The following is a 23,490-nucleotide window of genomic DNA, read 5'->3' as shown; positions in this document are numbered from 1 at the left end:
ACGTTTTAGAATTTTGGGGCCTAAGCTATTAAAGTGGCGTGCACTTCATACAAGCACAAAAGCAATATATACCTGTAAAACTTTATATTCCATATCGCATAGGCAGCTATGATAGCCTAGTAGTTAGAGCTTTCGCCTCCCATTCGGGGTGACTGAGTTCTATTCCCGGCTAGCACTACTATTTTTTTGTAATTATGTGCGTATTTAATAAAAGGAGTTTTGAATATCAATTGCTCAGTAGCGGGCGCAAGATTTTAGACGAGGGTATAAACCAGGAAAATAGCAACAAGAGAAAAATTCCTCCATTTATTCGAGTTATATAAACTTTAAGGAGAAGGCAATGCTTTTGTGCATATATGAAATGCTAATGTTGAAGGAAAACATCATAAGGAAACCTGCATGCCAGAGAGTACCAGATAACTTTCTCACAGTTGTGTTAAGTCTACCAATCCGCACTTGGCCAGCGTGGTGAACTACTGCCAAAACCCTTCTAACTAACTTGATTGATATGACGGCCGACTGGCACAGTCCAAGGCCGTGAGTTCGATTCCCACAACTGGAAAATGTTTGTGTGATTAACATGAATGTTACTCAGTGTCTGGGTGTTTTACTGTATATTATAAGTATTTATGTATTAATTTATAAGCTTTTTAAGGGAAATAACAGTACTATTAAACATAAAAGTAATGCCGTATTTTTGTACTACATAAACGATAACATTAACCACAATTGCTTCGGAATAAGTACCTGCCAAGCGAAAATTATACAACAAAATTATATTAAAACAAAAAAAGAACGAAAACTTTAAAGCCTATATATACCTACTTGCCATAATAAATCCTAAAAGTGCCAATTTTGACGTGAAAAATGTCCATCGCACAATATTTGCTGTTGAAAGCATTGCATCCACGAGATAAAAAGTTATTTTCCGAATACCTTGTCTTCCATCTGGCCCACGCAAAGGGAGGTTTACGCCTTGCATTTAACCTACGTCATGCAAAATCGATATTACTTAGAAGAAGTGGGGAGTCAACTAAATTATGTAGATATTATTTTATATAACAACATTCCATCTCTTAACCCGCGTCTGTTTTCTGAAGTAATTTCAGTTGTAATTGTATATTATGCATAAATATTCATCAGTCATCTTAGTACCCATACCACAAGCTACGCTTAATTTGGGGCTAGATGGCGATGTGAGTATTGTCATAGCGTTTTTATTTATTTATTTAATTCTTATAGGAGACCCTGCTCCGCAGTGGGCTAGTGATGATGAAGATGATCGTATAGAGGTCAGAGGAGGCTTTTGCATTTTATGCCATCTTCGTTATTTATGCCAACAATACTCAAAAGCCCACAGGGCGTATCGTATCGTATCTACGAATATTTATTTACCTACGTACCAAAGACAAATAGTTTTTCTTAAACGTGTTTTTTGCTTGGTTTTTGCCGCCATATTTATTTGACAGAATGTTTAATAAAACAAACGACAGCTCAACTATTAATATAATTGAGTCGTTAAGGTTAACGATGCAGTGAACCTACTATATTCTATTAACTAGATGTATCCTGCGGCTTCGCTTGTGTAAATTACGACCTGCAGCGTACTGCTACATAGTCTTGTTAAACGTAAAGTTTTCAATCGTACTGGAACAGAGTCAGAATAATATAAATTCTCAAAATGTCAAGCGGGGCAATTTGTGAATTTGGAATATTCTGAATTATCTCAGGTGGGAGGCTTTATGACAAAACTGAGCCGCGAAGCGATTTAGCGCTCTGAGTTTCAGCATGATGACGCGTAGAGACTGACTGAATGCAAAACTGGTTGGAAATTCCTGACAAATCCCTAACGGGTTAGCCCGCTGCCATCTTTGAATGCAACATCACTTACCACCAGGTGGTTAGGTTCAAATCATATTGGACGTTTAATGAAAACCGAAATTATACTTCACAGGCTTTAGAGGTACATTATTTACTGTCTCTGAGACTTATCTTTGAAACTGAAACGCTAATAGTTTTTGAGTAAACAACTGCCATAGTTTTTACTGAAAGGAAACACATACAGCGCTAACATCACATGCAAAATGACTGCTGTCACTTTATTAGGTATGCGTCGTAGCTTATGTACTATGCGCGTGTCGGTCATATAATTACAATAGGGTTGTCAATAAGTAAACATCTAGAATATTTTGAATTAGTATGAAAAAATAAATATGTTTCTTTTGATTAAATAATTTTACTGGGTCATTCCTTGTGAAATATACTTAATGCACCCTTCAACAGTATTTCGTTATTCGGTTACACGTTGTACATATATTCCGAACCCAGGATCTCTTATCCCTAGCACATGCTAACTAAAAGACCAACGAGGCAATCAACTTAGCTAAAATTTTGCCATAGTCTTGTAAAAAAGGCAATTAAAATAAGTAGGTATGTTTGGTGTAATTCAATAACGCATTCATTATAAACAAGTGGAATAGAAATTGTTTTTAGTTTCAATACAAATTCAGCAGTTTACTAAAGTACCTATGTCTTTACTTACGCTGCACTATGTAATTATTTAGATTATATTCAATTAAGGTGTGTTTTCACTTGTGAGACGCAAAGACGCCTTTTAATGGGATTCTTTTTTTTATTTTTTTTTATTATTCAAAAACCAATGTCCTCGACATGCTCGTGACGTAATGCTCTAGACGAGTATACAGGTATTGCCGTCCTAGCAAATATCTGCTGCAAAGCATTTTTGCAATGCTGTGATCCGATTTGAAGGGCGCGGTTGCAGTTTATTAAAGGCTTAACACCTACTTCTCAGATTGATGGGGACTGTGTATGCCTTGTGAAGTGTTACTCTGTGGGCTATGGTTTTCCACTTACCAACAGGTGGCACATCAGTTTGGTCCGTTATTTTTGTAATAAAAAATCAATATACATTGTATCTATATACATTAAGCTATTTTTAATAAGCGTGTATAACTTTTTGGATAGATCAAATCTGTGATGACATTCTGTCATAGCAGTGAAATTATCTTGACCACTTGAAAAGTTTATTTGAATTGATTATTTGTTAAAGACAGTTATTTTATGTTTTGAGTTTTCATTTCTTTAGACAGTCCTTTTGAGTTATGACGAAGTAAATTGCATGCAAAAAGGTTCTCGATAATGTTCTCACAGGCGTGTATAGTCTACCGATCCGCATTTGGTTAGCGTGGTGTGCTGCAACCCAAACCCTTTTCAATCAGAGAGGAGACTCGTGCCCTGGAAAGGGACGGCAATGGGTTGATGGTGATGATATATAAAATGTACCTTAAGAGCGGAGCTTCAAAGTCACCTCCGATTTTTAACCCTTTTTACGTTTTTAAGTCATGGAAAAGAAGCGATTCTATTGGTGGGTTTCAAATACATCTCGAGCAGCGGCGTGCATAGAGGGCATGCACAGGGTATGCAGATGATATAAAATGAAGAAAATCTACAGTAAGCGTTATATATATGTAAAGCATTGTTAGAGTTATAAAAAGCCTACCCTCAAGTATGTATAACTTGTACTGGAGATTTTCTTAATTATATATCATCTGCATACCCTGTGTATACCCTGTGCATCTCTGCACGCCACTGATCTCGAGCGTTTCAGCCCAGCACAGGTTTGGTGGAAACACGCCTTAAGTGTATTGCAAGTGTAGATTTAATAGGTTACTTTAGGTAGCATATGACGCGATATGGTCAAGTGGGCGACGTTACGAATAATGAGGGTTCGGTATGTAAGAAAGTAATAGAAAAATTTTATTGCCACAAACCCCAGGAAACAATACAAGGAAAACAAAAAATACTTAAGCCTAGGGTACTAAGGCGTCATTATAACTAAAGGTGATCTTTTAAAGTCAAATAGAGCGTGCGAAGCCGTTAAAAAGGTGAAAAGTTATGTTACAGAAAGTAAAAAAATTTAAATTAAATAAACTTACATGAATATACATAGGTAGGTACTAAATTGACGTTTTTATTCTGTTTATCATGCAAACCTAGTGATTATTATTATTTTCTCTTTTATTTTGTTTTGATTAATATTTTAATATTGTAATATCTGTGTTTTTTTTATTCTTCCTATGTTTTTTTTAACTTGTGGTGTGCAAATAAAGAGTGTTAATAAAATAATATTGGTTCTATGATGGTTTCTTATAGTAGTAGTTAGTTGTCCAAGAACAATCTAGAATGTCATCCAAGCGTCCAGTATAACCTTATGTATCTATAACTCAACTCATCTTTATATACGATGGACGAAGAAAATCTGGACGGGTTACCTATAGACGGCCGATTGGCGCAGAGGGCATCGATTCTGCTTTCTGAGTCAAGGCTGTGGGTGCGATTTTCACAACTGGAAAATATTTATTAAAATGAATGTATTTCAGTGCCTGGGTGTTTATAAGTATTTATGTGTATTATTTATAAAAATATTCGTCAGTCATCTTAGTACACATAACACCAGCTACGCTTACTTTGGGGCTAGGTGGCGATGTGTTTGTTGTCGTGGTATATTTATAATCAGTGGCGTGCATAGAGGATATGCAGATGATATAAAATTGAATAAAATCTCCAGTATAAGTTACAAATACTTGAGGGTAGGATTTTTATAACTCTTACAATGCCTAACCTTAAGTTTTTTATAGCTTGTACTAGAGATTTTCTTAATTTTTTATCCACTGCATAACCTGTGCATAACTTCTATGCACGCCACTGTTTATAATTATTTATTATCATTACTTGGGAAAAAAACCGCAGCAGACCGCTGGTTTTAAAAATGAAATTACGAAACGTTTATTCGTCTACGGGACCTTAAAAAACTTGCCAATGTAAACAATTATTATTATGCGTGGATCAACAATGGAAATTATAATATTAATACGTATTATTTTAATGCTTACGACATTTGAAATGTGCAAAGTCCATTATTTTGCTGTAGGTACCTATTTTCTAGCACTTGACAAATCTTTTTCAAATCGTGTCGTAATCACCATCATCAACCCAGTACTGGATTTACTGGCCCACTACAGCACGGCTAGCATGGGCAGGAGACAATTATATCCCCGGGGAAGGATATAAATTAATCTTCTCCCACAGCTTTATCAACTCTCAGAGCACTGGCGCACAAGTGGAAATAATATCCAAATAATAGATGTGTATTAATAAACAGGGGTTAACTTCTCCTATTCCATGTTCCAGTGATTTAGCAGGATATAATCGGGGGATATAATTTTTATCTCCCGCCCGTGCTAGCCCTGCAGGGCACGGGTGCCACAATGAGAATGGTTTGGGCTGTAGTCCGCCAAGCCGGCCCAGTGCGGACTGGTGGACATGTAGAATCAATATGGGGGTTTTATATAACTAACAGTTTAGCCCACTACCATCTGAGACTGGTACTAGGTGAGATTGCAGTCAAAGGCTAACTTGTAGTCGAATTAAAAAAAAATCGTAGGCGTAGGGTACGGGTCTCCCTATCAGAAAGAGAAGGGCTTAGGCCGCGCCGTAGCCCACCACGCTGGCCAAGTGTGGATTGGTAGTTTTCGCACGCCATTGAGAACATTGTGCAGAACTGACGACCTCCCTGGCGCAACGGTAAACGCTGTGAATTCAAGTACGAGGTCCCGGGTCCAATTCCCGGCAATTACAATATCTGAATTTTCTTCGGTCTGGTCTGGTGGGAGGCTTTGGCTAGTTACCACCCTACCGACAAAGACGTGCCGCTAAGCGATTTAGTGTTCCGGTGCGATGTCGCGTAGAAAACCGATCAGGGGTATACTACAAACTCCCTAACAGGTTAGCCCGCTACCATCTTAGATTTATGAATCTCACCAGGTGAGATTGCAGTCAAGGGTTAATTTGTAGTGGAATAAAAAAAATAAGAAAAAACCCAGGCATGCCGTTTTACTGACGTTTTCCTTCACCGTAGAAGCAAGTGATACTAACGCACGTAGCTCCGTAAAGGAAGCAAAAGTCTTACCACCTAGGCTATCATCGTTTCGTTTATCTAATAAGTGTCATTAAATTCTGCATATTAATCATTATTTGCAATAAGTCTATCAGCGATCTATATATATATAAAAGAGAAAGTGTTTGGGTATGTTCCGTATAGGCTCCGAAACGGCTGGACCGATTTCAATGAAACTTTCAGGGAATCTCCGGGTTGACCTGGCGAGTAATCCTGTAAAGTTTGGTGACGATCGGAGCACTCCTATTTTTGTACTGTCAAATACAGCTTTTATTTACTATGATGATATTCTATTGATGGGTGTACATGGACGTAGATAATGATCTTCAAACGCTAGAGAAGAGAATAAATACGGAGAGAAATAAATGATTTAATATATTATGAGACTTAAATTAAAAATTTAATGATGTAAGTTTATTGTTTAAATAAAATAAAGCAAAAACTGTCAAATACAGCTTTTATTTACTATGATGATATTCTATTGTTGTGTGTACATGGGTGTAGATAATTATCTTCACCCGCTCGAGAAGAGAATGAATACGGAGAGAAATAAATGATTTAATATATTACGAGACTTAAATTAAAAATTTAATAATGTACGTTTATTATTTAAATAAAATAAAGCAAAATCTAGCCCGGCGAAGCGGGCTGGGTACACTAGTATTTTATAAAAACAACCCTTTAAAGTAGTTGAAAAGATAAAATCAGTTTGTATTGGAAAATGGATACAATCATAAATTGTACGTAATTGAAGTAATAGACAGACGATGCCTGCTTTCTGAGTCCAAGGCCGTGGGTTCGATTCCCACTACTGGAAAATGTTTTTATGGTGTTTTTTAGCGTCTGGGTGTTTATCTGTATGTTAGTATATATGTATAGTATTTATGTGTATTATTCATTAAAATATTCATCACTTACCTTAGTACCCATATCACAAGCTACGCTTTGGGGCTAGACGACAATTTGTGTATTGTCGTACCTAGTATATTAATTAATTTATTTAAATAAATTGTCACGCATACCTACTCCCTCTTTTCTACTATTTAAACAATCTTTTCATTACTTTTCAGTGTAAAATGTATTTAAAAAATAGAAAAGAAGAGAAACAATAAATAGAAAAAAAAATTAAGTAAAAAGAAATTTTCTCTCTTATTCATGTTTGTGGTCATTATCGTAAATTAGGATTTACAATTAAAGATTCTAGTTAGAAAACATTGTGCCAAAATTACTCCAAACGACTTTCATCTTATAAATTGGTTTTTTCAGAACAGGGACTTCGCATCTGCAGCTACGATATTTATCCACACCCAAAACCGGAGCGCCTTTCTCTCTCAGCTCTTCGAAAACGTACTTCGTGAAGTCATTGTCTCTGTAATACGTCTTCTGTGGGATAAGTAAAAGACCACCACCCTTCGCGATAAAAATAGTGATAGCTACAGTAATTTCTTCGTCCCATTTCAATATAACAGGTGTAGTTTCGGTGCCGAAGCAAACCGTGTCATTTTCAACGTGCGCAAAATTATCGAATGCGAAATTTATATCCTTTGCATCAATCCTTGCTTTTGCTATCATCCGCTTTGGGGCTTTAACCAATATATCCCTCACGATATCTTCACGTTTGCTCTTGGCTATTTGAAGCCACGATCTCCTCAGTTTCATCACCTCATCGATTTCCGGACACTCCGTAACCAACGCGGTGGTAAAATGCGAATCTATTAAGGAGTAGAAAGCTTGCGACGACTTCGGTGGGCCGTTGAAATTGCAGAAGTCGTTGATCCAGATGATGCTAGAGTCGATGTTGAAGGCTATTTCGTTGGATTCGGCGATATCGCTGCACCAGAGCGATGCGGCAAAGTGATTCAAGCCTTTTAAAAGGGATAGCAACTCCTTTGTGGTTCGGTAGCTATCGATTAGGATAGTGTTTACGCTATTTTTCTCTAACTCAGTGCCAGCGAACTCGCAGAGAAATATTTTGCCTTCGTAATTGTATACGGATGCACTCAGTGCTTCTAGTTTTTGATCGACCATCCTTTTTGGTGTGTTTTGCGTAGATTTTGTCTTCCATTCGAGCGTATTTTTAAACCGTTCCAGCACACTCTCCTGGACTAGGATCTTCTTAATATTCCATGGGCGCTGTGAATAAACGTAGAGAAATATGACTACACTGTAAAAAACAAACATTTTCTTTTCTCCGCTACTAGTTAGCCCTTGACTACAATCTCACAGGCTTTCACATCAGTCTTATAGCGTCTGTAAAATAATGAAAGGCATATACTTATTTCGGCATCGACGGTAGGAGAGCCGTAGCTTAATTGGTGAAAGCGCTCAGCCGCGATTGCCCGAGAGTCGCAGGTTCAAATCCTGTCGGTTCCGAAGTTTTTTATATGCATTTTAAATTTATAAAATTGATAATTCCTCCAAGTGTAGGTAAAAACACTAATAAAAATTATACAAACAAACTTTATTCTGATCTTCCGTCACCACACATCGCGAGTTCCATCTTAGAAATACTAGTATGAATTTAAGGAAGACAAGGTTTCTACTACCAAGTACCATTTATGGTTCCAAAAATATTTACAGCATCGAGGTAGGGGAGCCCAAGCGGGGATTTACTAAAGCGCAGCAGATTAATATACAGGGGGATACCTTGTACCCGGTTAAGTACCTGCACAAAACATGTGGCCCATATATAAGGCCACCCGTGAAGAATACAGGATCAGATTAGTAAAAAAAAAAATTGACCATCAGAAATTCTCAAACGCGTCAGATTAAGGTAGGGTGAGTTAATTACATCCTAAAAAGTGTATATTCCACTAATCTGACAATTTGAGAGTGACGTAAGAAAAGGGGAGGGCAACAAAGTTGTAAAAAAAAACGACTCGACATTCTCGAGCGTAGCAACATTTTTTTTTATTTTGAAGGAAATAATTCAAGAATAATGAAAAATATATAATCTGACGATTTCCGCAAGACGAAATAACAAAAATTCGTCGATAAAGTTAAATGCGTGCAGCTGCGTGATGCCTACATTTCCTTCTCCGCGTTTCTATTCCTCTCTATCTATTACTCTCTCACTCCGTCCCCACTCTGGTTTCTGCTGCCATGACGCCATCACAGCTGATCATAAAGACTCGTTCGTGGCATACTGTTTACAACGCGTTTCCAACGTTTTGGCTTTTTTTGCTATTTTAATATTATTTGTGTGAATTAATTTCGTCGATTCGTTCGTGATATCGTGAACGAAAGAAACCCGAAATAGTGTTTTTTCGGGATTACTCCGAAATTTCTAGTTCGATCAATTAAAATTGCAAAATTACTTATGAGGATCATAAAACTGCGTCGAATGCCGCCAACCGCGTGAAAATTGCTTGATCCATTCAAAAGTTATTGCGGTTTGAAAATTCCAAAAATAGTGTTCTATGAAACTTCTATCAGACTTTCGTGAATCGTGCTGGGAGAGCTCAAATGCATAGAAATATTATTTCTTTGAACTCAGCGAGCTCAAAATATCACATAATAGTATATTTTGAGCTCAATAATGTCATAAGTACAATTTTAAGCGCCTAGGAATGGAATTAGCGGGAAGTTGCAGGTAAGGTAAACCGTTTTTCTAATTATTTTTTTTGTCAGATCAGGCGAATCCCTCTAGATAATCGTCAGACTATGAGACAGTGCGTTTAGAATATAAAGATGAACTATATATATCTTAATCTGACAGAATTTTTTTGCACATTTTGAAAATGGCCGCTAGTTTGCGTCCCATCGAAATCGTCAGATTAGTGAATGAGAGCTTTTTTTTGGTGCACTTAACACTCCCTTAGAAAATCTGACGCGCTCGATGAAATTTTTTTTTTTTCATTTTCAACCCTTAAATACTACCACCCGCATCATGCAAACGATCAGATTAACATACGTAAATTATTAAAAATACGTAGGGCATTGATGCTATCAATATCTGACGCGCTCGAGGATGTCCATGCAACAGTTTTTTTTTACATATTTAAAAATCTATAGCCGCTTCCCCCACCGATGTAAAGGTTATATATCATATAACATTTTTTTCTTCTTATCATCTAAGCTTTGCATCCGGCATCCCAATAGGTCTCTACGACGCTCGAGTAAATCCCCATTTAGCAACGTGGGCTCCCCTACTATAAGGCGTCGTTCACTGACTGAAAGTTTGTAGTTTTTTTTATTTTTTGAGTTTATACATTGTCATGTGGTAAGACAATAATTGTAATGTGGTACTTAATAAGGTGATATCGCATTGGGTAGGAGCTCGACTTTATTTTCGGGGGGGCTGAGTTCGAATCCCAGCACGCACCTCTAACTTTTCGATGTTATGTGCGTTTTAAGTAATAAAAATATCACTTGCTTCAACGGTGAAGGAAACCTGCATGCCTGAGAGTTCTACATAACGTTTTCAAACGTGTGTTGAGTCCACCAATCCGCACTGGGCCAGCGTGGTGGACTACGGCCATAACCCGTGGGAGGAGACCCGTGCTCTGTAGTGGGCCGGTAATAGGTTGACGTGATGATGATGATGATTTCTAAGATAAGAGAGCCAACTCACCAACAATCTGGCTGTTCAGATTGGCGAGAAATATAAGGACACTTGATCATCTAAATGTTTTTTTTTTTTATTCTACTATAAGTTAGCCCTTGACTGAAATCTCACCTGGTAGTAAGTGATGATGCCGTCTAAAATGGTAGCGGGCTAACCTGGGGAGTGTGGTAGTCATAGGCTTTAATCCGTTCTTACGAGACATCGCACCGGAACACTTAATGGTTAAGAGGCACGTCTTTGTCGGTAGGGTGGTACTAGCAATGGCCAAACCCTCCCACCAGACCAGACCAGAGGAAATTCAGAAATTAAAAATTCCCAAATAGCCCCTGCTGGGAATCGAACCCAAGACTTCGTACTTCAATTCACAGCGCTCACCGTTGCGCCAGGGAGGTCGTAAAATATCAATGTATCAATAAATAAAAAAAAAATACATAATCATAAATAAATGATTCTTCCGGGATGCAAAGCATTGGTACTAGGGGTACAGGAAAATTAAAGAATATGCTTACTCTGTTTGTGGCGGCGAGGAATGTATCCACGGCTGAATCGACATCAGACCTGGCGGTCACTATGCCTACACATCCACTTTTCATCTCTGAAACTATATTAAGTTTATTAGTATAAAGTATTGTTGTACTTAAAGCAACATAGTTTTTCGGGAAAGTGCCATGCTTATTTCTGTCGCCCAACGAGCTCTGCCACAGAAAGTTTTACTTCTACTTATACTAAGTTAAGTACTGCTTGCTTACAAACTATGCTTACCATATATATTATTCAAGTCTACCGTCACATTGCTATGCCTATCTGTAGTTTCACTAAGAATTGCGAGCTTCACCTTTTCTTGGAGACTAAAACATTCGAAAATAAATACCAGTCAATATAGAGAAATACAACACTAGATAAGTACCCACTTCTAAAAAAGTAACCGTTCCCAGCGACATTCTCTGAATAGAATATAATAGAATAGAAGAAAAGAGACTGTGTAAATAGAATAGAATAGAGTAGAATAGAAGAGAAAATAAGAGACCAAGAGAGGGGAAGAGGACAATAGAATAGAAGAGAAAAGGAGAGTATAGAAGACAAAAAGAGAGGAAAAGAAAAAGGGGAGAGGAAAAGAGAAGAGAAGTTGAGAGAAGAGTAGTGAGAGAAGGTGCAAATAGAATTAAAGCGGAGAGGATAGAATAAACGAACGGAGAGGAGATAACAATAGAAGAGATGAGAAGAGGGGAGAAGAGGGGAGAAGAGAATAGAAGAGAAGATACTTGTTTATAAAAGAGAAAAAAAGACGACGAAGACGAGATGAGAAGAATATAATAGAAGAGAATAGAAGAGAAAGGCAGAGTATAGAATAGAAGACTATTCATTTCTATTCTATTCTCCTCATTTTTCATTTCTTCTTTACTCCCCTCCTTTCTTCTCTTCCATTTTCGTCTCCTCTCCCCTCTCCACTCTTCTCTTTTCACTAATCTATTCTTTTCTATTCTCTTCTCTCATCTTCTCTACTATTCTTTTTTATTCTTATAGCACAGCCTCTTCTTTTCTTTTCTTTTCTAGTCCATTCTCTAGAATAGAATAGAATACAAGGAACTAGAATATAATAGTAGAGAAGAGAAGATAAGAGAAGAGAAGTGAACATGAGAGCATGCAAGAGAAGAGAATGGAGTAGTATAGAAAATAAGAGAAGATAAAAATGAGCAGAAGAAAGGAGAACAGAAGATAATAGAACAGAACAACTTTGATTAATTGATTTATTTACATTTATCATCATCATCGCGTCAACGAAAGGACGTCCACTGCTGGATATAGGTCTAATATTCATGAATACTTCTTTTTGAGTGAAAGTTTTTTAGATAAGTGGAAAAACATCGAAAAAGAGAGCAAAATTTCACAGGGCATGCAAGTAGCACGTCTTGCAATATGCCACCCTGTGTCCATCAATTCGAGGCGTGGGTGTTAAGCCTCATGGCTGTAATTACCCAGGCAACCACGCCCTTCGGACTAGAATACAGCATTGCAATAATGCAGCTTAGCGGCAGAAATTTTAGTCCAGCAGTGGACTGTTGTAGGCTATTGATGTGAATCGTTGATATAGGCACAGATATCTAACCCGACTTGGTGGCATAGATCAGTGAATAAGCAGCAGATCGCCGCGGTCTCTACGGTGCACTCTATTGTCAAGTGCGTCACCTTCGACATAAGCGCTTGAGCTACGCAGCCTAAAGTCGCTAGTGAACTCTCGGTGTCTATCCGTATGCACCACACTGTAAAAAAAGTAAAACAAAGGAGTTTTATCGATCTTGATCATTCACAGAAGAAATATAAGTTGGTGATTAAAAAAAGGCCGGCTAAGTTTGTTGTAAGAACTTCGGCGCGTTTGAAACCCTGCTATATAAACCTCACAAATAAAAAAACATAGGTTTATTTATGAAAGCTTCAAAAGCCTGTGTATCTTTATGTGTATCTTTATATATAATATGTATAAAGATTTTTTTTGATGAAAACTAAATTGGTTTCTTCTAATTTGTTAGCTAATACCGGATAAACAGGTATTTTATAAATTAAAATGCATATAAAAATTTTCGGAATTGACAGGATTTGAACCTGCGACTATCTGGCAATCGCGGCCTGAGCGCTTTATCCAATTAAGCTACGGCTCTCCTACCGTCGATGCCGAAATTACATTCACATCAGTCTTATAGCGACTGTAGTATGAAACGTTCCAATTACGATCTACTTTTTCTAAGGCCCATATTACAATGAGACACGTTTGAAACAAGAGATGACACTTTGCTTTTTATATTTTTTATAATTTTTATTAGTGTTTTTACCTACACTTGGAGGAATTATAAATTTTATAAATTTATAAAATTTAAAAAAAAAATATTATTCCTCCAAGTGTAGGTAAAAACACTAATAAACGCTGTCCCAAGGGTCCAAAGGTGCTGGAATGGCGACCTCGTTCCAGTAAACGCAGCGTTGGTAGATCCCCCACGTGGTGACAGATGACATCAAGCGAGTTGCAATAACTAACAAAAGATCATGTCCAGCACGGACGTCCATTAAATACATAAATAAATACTACGACAATGCACACATCGCCATCTAGCCCTAAAGTAAGCGTAGCTTGTGTTATGGGTACTAAAATGACTGATGAATATTTTTATGAATAATCTTTATATAAGTATATATACAAGCGGACCCCAGCGCCATCTGTCGGGCTGATTTGTGAATCTAAACCATCCAGGGTGCCACCCAAACATATACCAAAAAACAGATGGCGCTGGGGTAGTATATATATATAGATTTCTTGTGTGCGTGAGAATGTCACTGAACTCCTCCTAAACGGCTGGACCGATTTTAATGAATTTTTCGGTATGCGTTTAGGTAGCACCCTAGATGGTTTAGATTCACAAATCAGCCCGACAGATGGCGCTGGGGTCCGCTAGTTTACATATAAATACTTATAAAATATATAACTTACTAAATCCTCCACAGAATATTCTACCCGAAGTGTCCCCACTACAATATAATAGATTTTGTATTAACAGCTGCAGATCCACATTCTTGCTTTCGTTTATTGGTATTTTTCGTATCATGTAGTCTAACTGGGAGAATAGATCGATATTTTCTTTCATTTTCTCCGCTAAACTAAAGAGTTTCTTCGGTATTTCGCTTATATCATGGACCAAAATCATTGATCCGGAAAATCTTTTGTAATCAGCATAGAACATCAAGTTTTTACAGGAATCGTAACCAGCATCCCCTCGGTCATTGTAACCCTTTGAGTGGAATTGCTTCTGCTCCTTTGCCAAATATTCCTGAAAACAAGCATTTGTAGAAGTACGTATGAGGTGGTAGCCTAGTGGGTATAGTTGAGCTTTTTGTGACAGAGCTCGTCCGAAGAAGTGTTTCTGCTGCATAGCACCATTATTGCAATAGTGTGTTCCGGTCTGAAGGTGTGGTTTCCGGTGTCATTAGAGGCACATGCGGCTTAAAACTTACGCCTCGGGTTGATGGATACAGGGCGACATGTTGCAAGACGTGTTCCTTGTATACCCAGCTTAGTTGAGCCTTGTTTATAGGTGCCGGTTTTTCAGGTAAGCCATCAACCTGGTCTGTCAACTATCACTATAAAAAAAAAACCGCTTCCCTCTTGGGATACCGAGTTCGAGCCCCAGTACCTCTAAATTTTCGGAGTTATGTGCGTTTTAAGCATTTCAATATGACTTACTTCAACTGTGAAGGAAAACATCGTGGGCTGGGATTTCTCTATAATGAAAGATAAAAAAAAGATAAACATTGTCGGAGATAAAGGACATAACTCTTCATAAATAACAGCAATTCGAAAGGCATATGAGACAACGATCGAATGCATGCGTATTCGATCGTTATTTATTACCTACTAATATTAAAAATGTGAAAGTTTGTGAGGATGGATGTATGGATAGATGTTTGTATGTACAACTAAAATAATTACAACTTACTAACTCAGTATACTCTAAAAAAGTTTAAAGTTTGTATTGAGCGAAAGCTTATAGAAAAGTCCTATTGTAGTATAAAGAATTACGTATACGATAAAAAAGCTTGGTGACCTATTGTTCTAACCAGGTTGCTCTTAACAATTTTCGAATGACAATATGAGATGGTGATATAGAGAGAAAGAGAAAAAATATATAAAAGATATTTCTCAAAGACGTGTGAAGCCCACAAATCCGCACTAAGACAGCGTGGTGGATTAAGTCCTAAACCCTTCTCGTTGTGTGAGGAGACACGTGCCTTGTAGTGGACCATTAGCACAGACGTAGTAGTTTCAGTAGTAGTAGAGCAGTTTGTGACAGAGCTCGTACGGGGAAGTACCTGCTATCGCCATGCTTGTTGCAATGCTGCTTGGCGGCAGGAATAAGCAGGTCTGAAGGGCGCGGTTACCGGTTTATTTACAGGTACTTGTGGCTTAACACCTACGCCTCAAATTGCTGGATACAGGGAACATGTTGCAGGACGTGCTGTTTACATGCCCTGTGAAATGTTGCTCATTTTATAGGCGACGGTTTTCACTAAACATCAGGTGTGCCATCTGATTGCTTCGTCAATTTTAACTATTAAAAAAAGGAGTCACTAAGGCTTAACTAGGCACGGAGGTAGAATACACGTCGATTTTCGCACTACGGGCTGGTACTGAGAATTTGGTGACAAAAAATCGCATCACAATACCTAATGTGGCGAATAAGCGATTTAGTGTTCCGTTACTTACTTAAACGCTTAGCTTAATGTTCATTCTAAATCTAGCAGCTCACCTGGGCTAGTTTGGTATCAAATGGTTTTATATCATCAAACTTAATCGCCTTTTTAGCCATTTCTCTGAAAAAAAATACCTTTCACTATTTTATTCCGTCTATCCAAATACCTTTCACTATTTTAATATTATATAATTATATAATTATAATGGATAGGGGATTCCCCCTATCCATTATAATTATATACCTACAAGTTACAACGTGTAATCGAATTACAAAATACTGTTGAAGTGTGCATAAGTATATTCCATAAGGCATAAAATATTAATATTTAACAATATTTCTCCATACAAACGAACGAAGATAAAAGACCGACACGAGCATAGTCCTACACGAAGCGCACCTAATGAAGTGACAGGAGTTACTTCATTTTAATGTTGCATGTGATTTTAGGGCTGTGTCTGATTTCTTACAGTAAAAACTATGGCAGTGGTTTACTAAAAAAATATTATTCGTCGGTGTGTATTTGATTGAATTTTTGTATTCCGTATGTAACAATAAAATGAATATAAATTTTGTAATAAAACAGTCATTATTAACCGACTTACACAAAGGAGACCATTTGGTTGTATTTTTTTTGTCGTCACAAATTTGCAATGCAATAACTTACAGAAAACAATTTCGATGTTTCACGTCTGCCAGGCGTCCCGTGACGCCTCACACGTTTTTTTTTTATTATCACGTTGCACTTGTACAAATAGCCCTGGCTGAGAGCGTACCGATATTGTGCGTAAGAAAAATCTATTCTCTTATGGCGCGGGTCTATTCTAAACGGCTAAAAATCGGTGCAATAGCACATTTCAAACCCAATTCCTTAAGACTTCATCTTGGATACCGATATCTTGTCGGTCACAATTGTATGATCTACATTCCACCAGTAGGTACATGCTAGACTTCATCTATCGTACCACAAATACCGCAGGTGGCAGAATTAAAAGTTAGGTTTTATATTTTATGAACATTATTGTTTATCCACCGCTATACTGAATAGGCCTGCGGGTCCTAACCTAAACAGACAGAAAAAAAAAAACAAGTTCAATAATTTCTAAGCGTTATCTTCCAGTCTTAGCTTAGATTGACCGATACTTGAGACTGTTCTTAACTCGGAGCTTCTTTCTTACAACTGCACCATCAAGTGAGATCTAACTTATATATTAAATTACAATATGCCACTATTTATTTCTATTAAATTACAAGTTGGTACTTACTTTTATTTATTTATTTTTTGCAAAATTAAAACTAAAGTTTACACCAGTGCCAATTTTGTTTCGGATCCTTATATATGTAGACTACACTAAATTGACGTTTTTAAAATAGTTAAAATAGTTCTATTAGATACTGTTTTGTTTGTAACATTACACTATTGGATTACTTTTCAAGATTTATATATTGTACAAAGGTATCGAAAAATACCAATCACCTCCGACGTTATCTAAGAGTATGTAGGAATCGGTTTTGTTTTATGTTTCACTCTTTACTGAAACATCGTTATCACTAAGGTCCGTTTCCCACTGTCTACCGGAACCAACTCAGTGAAAGACGTAAGACATCGGATCGTTAAACTTAGGATAAGGTTTATTAGTACAAGCTGTTGCCCACAGCCAGATACAACTAGCTGTGAGCAAATACCCTGGGAACCGTTCGCTTATGTTACCCTGCGTGCTTCCAACTAACTGTATGCAAAAAAAAGTAGATTAGTGGCTAAGTTGTGGCGTAAAGGGCAAACAAACAAATAAACAAACACACCTTCGCATTTATCATGTTATAACTAACATGATAAATGCGAAAGTGTGTTTGCGGATTATGATTTTGGGCTAGGCTTTTGTTTGCCCGCCGATGGCGAGGCTATGGCGGCAGCGACAGGTGTTGGGATGCGATGGTCTCCTTGAGTAACCGAGAAACCGACTCAAAAGCACGAGCGGGCGATAGTGTGCGGTGGGTCGGGGTATGTTGTGTTAATGTTGACACGTAACAACTACGCCATAATACATTTTTTTTTTTATTAGTGTTTTTACCTACACACATTAGTGTTTTTTATATGCATTTTAAATTTTATATGCATTTTAAATTCATAAAAGCCATTAAACATGTTGTGACGACTCAACTAGTTTTGTTGCTATATAAATGCCTATTAGCTATAGCACGTTTTAAAACAATTATGTAGAAAGATATAATCAGAAGAAAATACGATGAACTGCTATTCGATCAATAATTGTGAAACTGTCGGATCCTATAAATATAAAGTGTGCGCTTGGTCAGTCATTTCGCTTAGCAAAATTAGCTGATTAAGAATTACTGATATCAAGAGATATCCGCGTATCAAACACTGAAGATAGGCGATAACGCCGCGCTATAATATTATAAAATATTTGTATTGAAGAATCACAATCATCATTGCTTTTAATTCAAAATTCTTAAACGAACGCAATCATGACACACTCTCATAGATGTAACGTCAGAATAGCTCGGAGTGCCTAAAAAGCGGCACCTAGTGACAATACTGTTTATCAATACTAGTTTCTAGTAATGTAGTGACATTACTGGGAAAGATGGCGCTGCTTCGACACCATACAAATCGTAGTTCACGTAAACGTAGGTAGAAAATCTCACACGGCTAGCATGGGCAGAAGACAATTATACCTTCGGGGAAAGGATAAAAAATTATCGCGTTTGGAACCCTCGAAGCTTTAGTTTTAAGTTTAAGAATGTGGTTATCGCCATCATCTCACTACCGTGTAATTCTTATGTACGCATCAAAAGTGCCGCCTAAGGGCCTACTTGAATAAAGATATTTTTGACTTTGACTATCTTCTCCCACAGCTTTATCAACTCTCAGAGCACTGGCGCACAAGTGGAAAGTATATCCAAATAATATATGTGTAATAATAAAAGTGGGTTAACTTCTATTCCCTGTTCCCGTGCTCAAGCAGGGAATATAATCGGGAGATATAATTTTTATTGGAGTTTACTCCTTAATAATCGATTTTCATGTAGGTACCTATAAGGCGCACGGTATGAGCAAAATGTGAGGAGTAAAATCTACTGATGAATGACCTCGTTACGTTTTCGCTTTGCGACGTTGCATGCCCGGCAACTGTGATGCGCAAACATGCAACGTCGCTTTCGTTTAATTAACTTATTTTTCCTATTTAAGTTACCAAGGAAACCCAATATTATCTTGGTAAAAAAACAAACACATAAATATATCGGACAGAGTGAGATAGAAAACAATACAGGTACATTTTTTTTCCTATTCTTGTTACCATGGAAACTAAATAATAAACATTGCATTTATCCTAATAGTTCTGATACTCTACATCCACCTCAATCCCGTACTACTTTTAAGAAGTTACACTTCCGCCGTGTGTGAATAAATTGCATAGGATCTTTAATTTACCCTTTCATATGATATTAATCTTTATTTAGCTAAATATTTTTTTTTGTGTATGTTTCGACAATCGTACTTAAGGAGTAATCTCCAGTCATGCGTCGGAGCTGACACACACTTTTTCTCCTGCCTGTGTCAGCCTTGCTGCACTGTTTTAACACTTTTCAACGGACAGCACTTTTAAAATGTCATAACGTGAAAAAACACGACACCTGTTCCAATGTAATACCTGCCACGTTTATTAATAAAGGGTCCGAATGCTAAGTATCAAATTTCCTACCTGCGTTTAATTATTCGATCGTGTGAAAGTATGCTCTCAATCTGGTTACAGCGCCCTCACAGGGTTCCATTACAATTGTATGCATTAGATTGACATTCTCTTTTGAAAATATAATAATTATGTATCCTAATATTGTAATAAATAAATAAATAAATGAACTACAATTTGTTTGGTAAAAGCGCCATCTATTTACGATGCCAGGAAACCGTAATGTCACTAGATGGCGCTCAGTGTTTGGGACAAGTAGCAATGAGCGTTGATTAACAACGACGACGGCCTTCCTGGCGCAGCGGTCTTACAAGGGAGTCCCGAGGTACGTGTAACGAAATTAAGAAATATTGTTGAAGAGTGCTTCACCCTGTAAAAATATTAAATCAAAAAAAGCATATTTATTTTCCCTTCCATACTAATTCAAAAAATTCCAATTGTTTACTTATGACAGCCCTATTGAAGATAAAAGACCGACACGTGCATAGACCCTACGCTACGCGCAGCGTATCTAATAAAGTGACAAGAGTCACTTGATTTTACTTTTGCATATGATGTCTGATTTCCTTCAGTAAAACCTAGCGTTTCGGTTTCACAGATAAGTCTAAGAGACAATAAATAATCTACCTCGAAAGCGTTTGAACTATTATTTTGGTTTTCATTTACGTTGCATAATTTCTGATTTTACTCTGGTCTGGGCTAGTTACTACCTTACCGACAAAGACGTGCCGCCAAGCGGAGCGTTCCTGTACGATGTCACGTAGCAACCGATTAGGGCTATATCTTATAACTGCCATACCTCTACTGTGTTAGCCCACTTCCATTTTGGGCTGCATCATCACTTAACACAGTTTTGTTAAAAATACACTGTTTTTAGTAGCAGAGATTTTTGTGACATCACGTCCACGCCGTTCTTATTTCTAACAAAAATAGTGTTCGCCTATGTATCTATTTAAAGTAAAAAGTCAATCAACACAAATGAATAAACAAAAAACGTCATATTAAAACATTTTTTAATTATTATTAATAAGGTACATTTTATAAATTATAAAGTATAATATATTTTTATAAAAAGTAAACAACTACTAAAATGATAAATGCGACGAGTTTTGGTCGACCTTCCAAGAAGCTTATATAAAAGCTGGTATTTTGATAACACGCACTAAACTTTACAATAATATAATTATAACAACAAATTAAAAAAAAAAACATTATATTTCATGGACATGGACCAATATACAAAACAATTTAAAAATGAAGGTAGAAAAAAGGTTGGAAAAAAATAAATATAAAAGTCAGTAATGAAACAAGCCTAAATAAACTGGTTAATAATCAATAAGAAACATTGAAATCCAAAATTAAAATTATTATATAATCTATTTCATATTTATTATATGAAACAGATTATGTAATATCATCGGCTATATCATCATGGCTTGACGGCCGATTGGCGCAGTTTGCAGCAAACCTGCTTTCTGAGCCCAGGGCCGTGGGTTGGATTACCACAACTGGAAAATGTTTGATGTGAATGTGTGATGAGCATGAATGTTTGTCAGTGTCTGGGTGTTTATATAAAAATATTCATCAGTTGTCTTAGTACCCATAACACAAGCTAAGCTTACTTTAGGGCTAGATGGCGGTGTGTGTATTCTCGTAGTACATTTATTTATTTATTATTATCATCATCATTTCGACCCATTACCGGCCCACAGTGGCGCGCACTTCATGCATGCACAAAAGTACTGCATACCCTAAAATTAAAATGTAGCTCGTATCGGAGGAGGATTTTTTCCTTTTTATGCATACCCTGGTAAGAAACCCACTACAGGGTACAGGTCTCATCTCAGAGTGATAAGGGTTAAGGGCCAAGCTGGCCAAGTGCGGAATTCTCCTTTGAAAATTGTTTGTATGTATATTCTAAGTATTTATGTATGTTATTCATAAAAAATGTCATCAGTCATCTTAGTACCCATAACACAAGCTACGCTTACTTTGGGCCTAGATGGCGATGTGTGTATTGTCGTAATATATTTATTACTATAATTAAAATTATTAAATAAAATCTAAAACGTGTAAATTAAAATTATTAGGTACGAATGTATTGTACGCTCGGAATCTGGTGCACTTTTTGCAAAGCGATTTAGCGTTCCGGTACGATGTCGCATACACCGATGTACCACCTATGCCATCTTACCGCCGGGTGAGATGCAGTCAAGGGCTAACCTATTAGCTATTAGGGAATTTTAGCAGCAGTAGAGCTGTGTGACAAAGCTCGTCCGGGGAAGTACTACGGCCATGATTATTTCTGCCGCTAAGTAACATTGTTGCAATGTTGTGTTCCGGTCTGAAGGGCGTTGTTGCCAGTGTTAGTACAGGCACATATGGCTTAACACTTACGCCTCACTTAATGGACACAGGGCGGCATGTTAGAGAACATTCCTTGCATGCCCTGCTTGTTTTTGCCTTGTTTCTAGACGGTTTTTCACTTAACATCAGGTGGGCCGTAAGCGTGGTCCGTCAAAAAAAAGGTAGCTCCATACTTCCCAACTACGAAAAAGTTTTTTTTTTTACAAATAACAGACTTCCTTCAAAAGAGAGGTTATAATTTCTGTTTTTCAAAGTTTGCTCGGACATGTGATTAGCAAAATTAGTGCAGTGGTGTTTTTTTTGTAGATAGTAAGTTAGGCTGAACCGTCACGCTCGGAGGTGACAGGCTCGATCGGGTGAACTCGGGACCACCGAATGTATCCGAGCGAGAAATATAAAGTCAACTGTTCTTCGCTTTTGTGTCAATATTCAATTCATACCTAATAGTTGTCTTTGTTAATTTATTATTGGTATTTACGTTGCGGTTTATATTATATACTAGTGTACCCAGCCCGCTTCGCCGGGCTAGATTTTGCTTTATTTTATTTAAACAATAAACTTACATCATTAAATTTTTAATTTTATGCTCATAATATATTAAATCATTTATTTCTCTCCGTATTCATTCTCTTCTATACTCTTCTCGAGCAGGTGAAGATCATTATCTACACCCATGTACACCCAACAATAGAATATCATCATAGTAAATAAAAGCTGTATTTGACAGTTCAAAAATAGGAGTACTCCGATCATCACCAAACTTTACAGGATTACTCGCCAGGACAATCCGGAGATTCCCTGAAAGTTTCATTGAAATCAATCCAGCCGTTTAGGAGCCTATACGGAACATACCCACCCACACACTTTCTCTTTTATATATATATATATATAGATTAAAAAATATCAAAAACTCAGTTATTGTTATTATTTGCACTTCTGCCGTGCGGTCTTAGCACACACTCAGCTTTTCTTTGATTACCAACTCGCCCTTGGCCAGCATGGTTGTCTGCGGCCTGAACCCTCCTCATTCTGAGAGCAGATCTATAGTGGACCCGTAAAGGGTTGATTTTTTACTCTCCACTACAAGTTAATTTTCAATCTCACTTGCTGGTAAATGATGATGCAGTTCTCTGTTAGTAACAGACTTATCTTTTAGGGGTATGGCAGTGACATTAAAACCATACCCCTAATCCGTTTCTACGCGACATCGTACCGGAACGTTAAATAGCTTAGCAGCCTGCCTTTGTATTGGATATTGGATAGAAGCAGGCGTTACTTTGCGGAAATCCATGATATATTATCAAAATTAAGCTTAATTTGCTATACTCCGCGAAAAGCAGGAGAATCTGTGTGGTGTAATTTATAATTTCTTCAATCCTTATACCCACACCAAACAGATCTTCGGCAATATACCCTCTACGCACGTTTCGCTCCGAAACCGGAGTATCATCAGGAGGTCTTGACTTTACAATGAATAATTGTTAAGTGAAAAATTCGCCAAATGTGTCGCCTTTTATACCTTTCTGACCCCCACCTAATCTATCTAAGCCCCTCCCACCTCATTAGTGCCTCTGAATATGTTCAATAGAGGTGAAGTTGATAAATTATTAATTTTGATAATATGCCTGC

General features: G+C 37.2%; 1 protein-coding gene across 3 annotated transcripts; it reads right to left on the bottom strand.

Moving 5' to 3' along the window:
• Positions 1-7,129: 7,129 nt before the first annotated feature.
• LOC120633201 lies at positions 7,130-19,556 on the bottom strand. Of its 3 annotated transcripts, none has more exons than XM_039903344.1 (7): positions 19,507-19,556; positions 15,839-15,902; positions 14,026-14,362; positions 12,652-12,805; positions 11,307-11,392; positions 11,054-11,145; positions 7,130-8,110 (listed from the first exon to the last, which is right to left on the bottom strand). In XM_039903344.1, the coding sequence occupies exons 2-7, from the start codon at positions 15,896-15,898 to the stop codon at positions 7,178-7,180; spliced, it is 1,662 nt and encodes a 553-aa protein (XP_039759278.1). In that variant the 5' UTR covers positions 15,899-15,902; positions 19,507-19,556; the 3' UTR covers positions 7,130-7,177. The 3 variants fall into 3 exon arrangements, with proteins under 3 accessions (XP_039759278.1, XP_039759279.1, XP_039759280.1); XM_039903345.1 differs by lacking the exon at positions 19,507-19,556 and adding an exon at positions 17,047-17,139; XM_039903346.1 differs by lacking the exons at positions 15,839-15,902; positions 19,507-19,556 and adding an exon at positions 15,796-15,825.
• Positions 19,557-23,490: the final 3,934 nt, after the last annotated feature.

Source organism: Pararge aegeria, chromosome 21, assembly GCF_905163445.1.
Source record: "Pararge aegeria chromosome 21, ilParAegt1.1, whole genome shotgun sequence".
Classification (NCBI taxonomy): Eukaryota; Metazoa; Arthropoda; class Insecta; order Lepidoptera; family Nymphalidae; genus Pararge; species Pararge aegeria.
The sequence above is the reverse complement of the archived record's forward strand: the minus strand, read 5'-3'. Positions and strand labels throughout refer to the sequence as shown.

Coding starts and splice junctions, on each gene's coding strand:
- LOC120633201 (XM_039903344.1), bottom strand. CDS start 15,898: ATGGCTAAAAAGGCGATTAAGTTTGATGATATAAAACCATTTGATACC. Junction 14,363..15,838: donor TTGATACCAAACTAGCCCAG/GTGAGCTGCTAG, acceptor GCTTGTTTTCAG/GAATATTTGGCAAAGGAGCA. Junction 12,806..14,025: donor AATATTCTGTGGAGGATTTA/GTAAGTTATATA, acceptor CTTTTTTTACAG/TGTGGTGCATACGGATAGAC.